The sequence below is a fragment of the Anolis carolinensis genome, unplaced genomic scaffold (assembly GCF_035594765.1).
Source record: "Anolis carolinensis isolate JA03-04 unplaced genomic scaffold, rAnoCar3.1.pri scaffold_26, whole genome shotgun sequence".
NCBI classification, from domain to species: domain Eukaryota; kingdom Metazoa; phylum Chordata; class Lepidosauria; order Squamata; family Dactyloidae; genus Anolis; species Anolis carolinensis.
The window spans coordinates 792,501-795,000 of record NW_026943835.1 but is presented as its reverse complement, the minus strand read 5'-3'; the positions used below and the strand labels follow the sequence as shown (position 1 = coordinate 795,000).

The following is a 2,500-nucleotide window of genomic DNA, read 5'->3' as shown; positions in this document are numbered from 1 at the left end:
TTATTTATTTATTTATTATTTATTATATATATTTTATTATATATATTTAATATATATATATATATATATAAAATATATATAATAAAATGTAATATTTTGTATTTTATATTTCCCACAAACAGCAATAAATAACAAATTATATATATATACTAGCTGTGCCTGGCCACGCGTTGCTGTGGCAAAGCGGTGGTGGTATTGGTTAAAAATTGTTGTGTAATTTTTATTTGACGTTATTTGCCATTTTTTAATTAATTTTATTGTAAGTTATCTTTTTATTTATTATATTTTATTATTTTCTTGTATTATTTTTAGTTATTTTCTGTTATTATAGTATTTTATTGTATATTTTTATATATTATATTTTATTATTTTCTTGTATTATTTTTAGTTATAGTATTTTATTGTATTATTTTTTAGTGTTTTTTATTGTTTTTTATTGTATTATTTGTATTTATTTTATTTTTTATTCTTTTATTAACACTGGGCTGAGTGGGTTGCTAGGAGACCAAGTGGGTAGAGCTTAGCCCTCTAAACTGGCAGCAATTGGATAAAAACTATTATTCCTCTCCCTGTAATTAGGACTCTATTTTTCTTTTCTTTTTGTTGTATCAACCCTGAGGCATTTGTTGTTTTTTGCGTCGCCATGACGCCATTACTCTTTTATATATATAGATATATATATAGATATATATATATAATAAATATATATAATAAAATGTAATATTTTGTATTTTATATTTCCCACAAACAGCAATAAATAGCAAATTGTATATATATCATATATATCATAATACATTTTTATTTTTTTTCCAGCTGGAGCTGAATGGGGTTTCCTTAGAGCAAGGGACGGACCCCGGATCGGACCCCGAATTCCTGTCGGAAATAATGGAGACGAATGAGAGGCTGCAGGACCCCCAATGCGAGGTGGCCGACCTCGAGAAGGAACTCGCTGGTAATATTATTACATTTTGCTATTTTATTGTATTATTATTATTATTATTATTATTATTATTATTATTATTATTATTATTTTATTTTTATTATTATTATTTATTATTATTATTATTATTATTATTATTATTATTTTATTAGTATTATTTTAATATTATATACAGTAGAGTCTCACTCATCCAAGCCTCACTTATCCAAGCCTCTGGATTATCCAAGCCATTTTTGTAGTCCATGTTTTCAATATATCGTGATATTTTGGTGCTAATTCGTAAATACAGTAATTACAACATAACATTACTGCGTATTGAACTACTTTTTTCTGTCAAATTTGTTGTACGACATGATGTTTTGGTGCTTCATTTGCAAAATCATAACCTAATTTAATAATATATATAATAAAATATATAATACAATATAACACTATAATAATATAATATATATGGAATATATATAATATAAAATATATAATACAATATAACACTATAATAATATAATATATATTAATAATATATAATATAAAATATATAATACAATAGAACACTATAATAATATAATATATATTAATAATATATAATATAAAATATATAATACAATATAACACTATAATAATATAATATATATTAATATATATAATATAAAATATATAATACAATATAACACTATAATAATATAATATATATTAATAATATATAATATAAAATATATAATACAATATAACACTATAATAATATAATATATATTAATAATATATAATATAAAATATATAATACAATATAACACTATAATAATATAATATATATTAATAATATATAATATAAAATATATAATACAATATAACACTATAATAATATAATATATATTAATATATATAATATAAAATATATAATACAATATAACACTATAATAATATAATATATAATTAATATATATAATATAAAATATATAATACAATATAACACTATAATAATATAATATATATTAATAATATATAATATAAAATCTATAATACAATATAACACTATAATAATATAATATATATTAATATATATAATATATAATAATATAATATAAAATATATATAATAATATATAATAATAGTATAATATAATACAATAATATAATGATGTTATTGAAATAATATGATATAACATTATCATTGCTATACTATAATGATATAATATTATTATATCATAATAATTTATAATATAATATATAATATAACAATATATAACATATAATATTTATATATAAAATATTATTTATATATATATAAAGCATATTATATTGTTATAATTATTCATTATTATTAATAATAACAATAGCTTGGATAAGTGAGACTCTACTGTATATATATATATATATATATATACATACTATATTTTGTTGTTTAATTGTATTATATTCGTATATTATTTAGTATTTTTATGTTATTATTATTTATACTCCCATTCACTATTATATACATATCATAATTATATATAATTGGAATTATTTTTGTTTTATATCATTAATATGTATTTATTAATATTATAATCAATGCCAGTATTAT

At 17.1% G+C, this 2,500-nt stretch overlaps 2 protein-coding genes across 7 annotated transcripts in view; one reads left to right on the top strand and one right to left on the bottom strand.

The window, feature by feature from the left end:
• The window catches only part of LOC134294868 (solute carrier family 2, facilitated glucose transporter member 11-like), a 142,921-nt gene that overhangs the window by 4,887 nt on the left and 135,534 nt on the right, over positions 1-2,500 (bottom strand). The gene's annotated exons all lie outside the window — the stretch shown is intronic.
• The window catches only part of LOC134294877 (iron-sulfur cluster co-chaperone protein HscB-like), a 25,982-nt gene that overhangs the window by 8,800 nt on the left and 14,682 nt on the right, over positions 1-2,500 (top strand). For both annotated transcript variants that reach the window (XM_062966662.1, XM_062966661.1), the window contains exon 4: positions 814-952. In XM_062966662.1, coding sequence (XP_062822732.1) covers positions 814-952 — 139 coding nt within the window. The remainder of the gene's footprint in view (positions 1-813; positions 953-2,500) is intronic.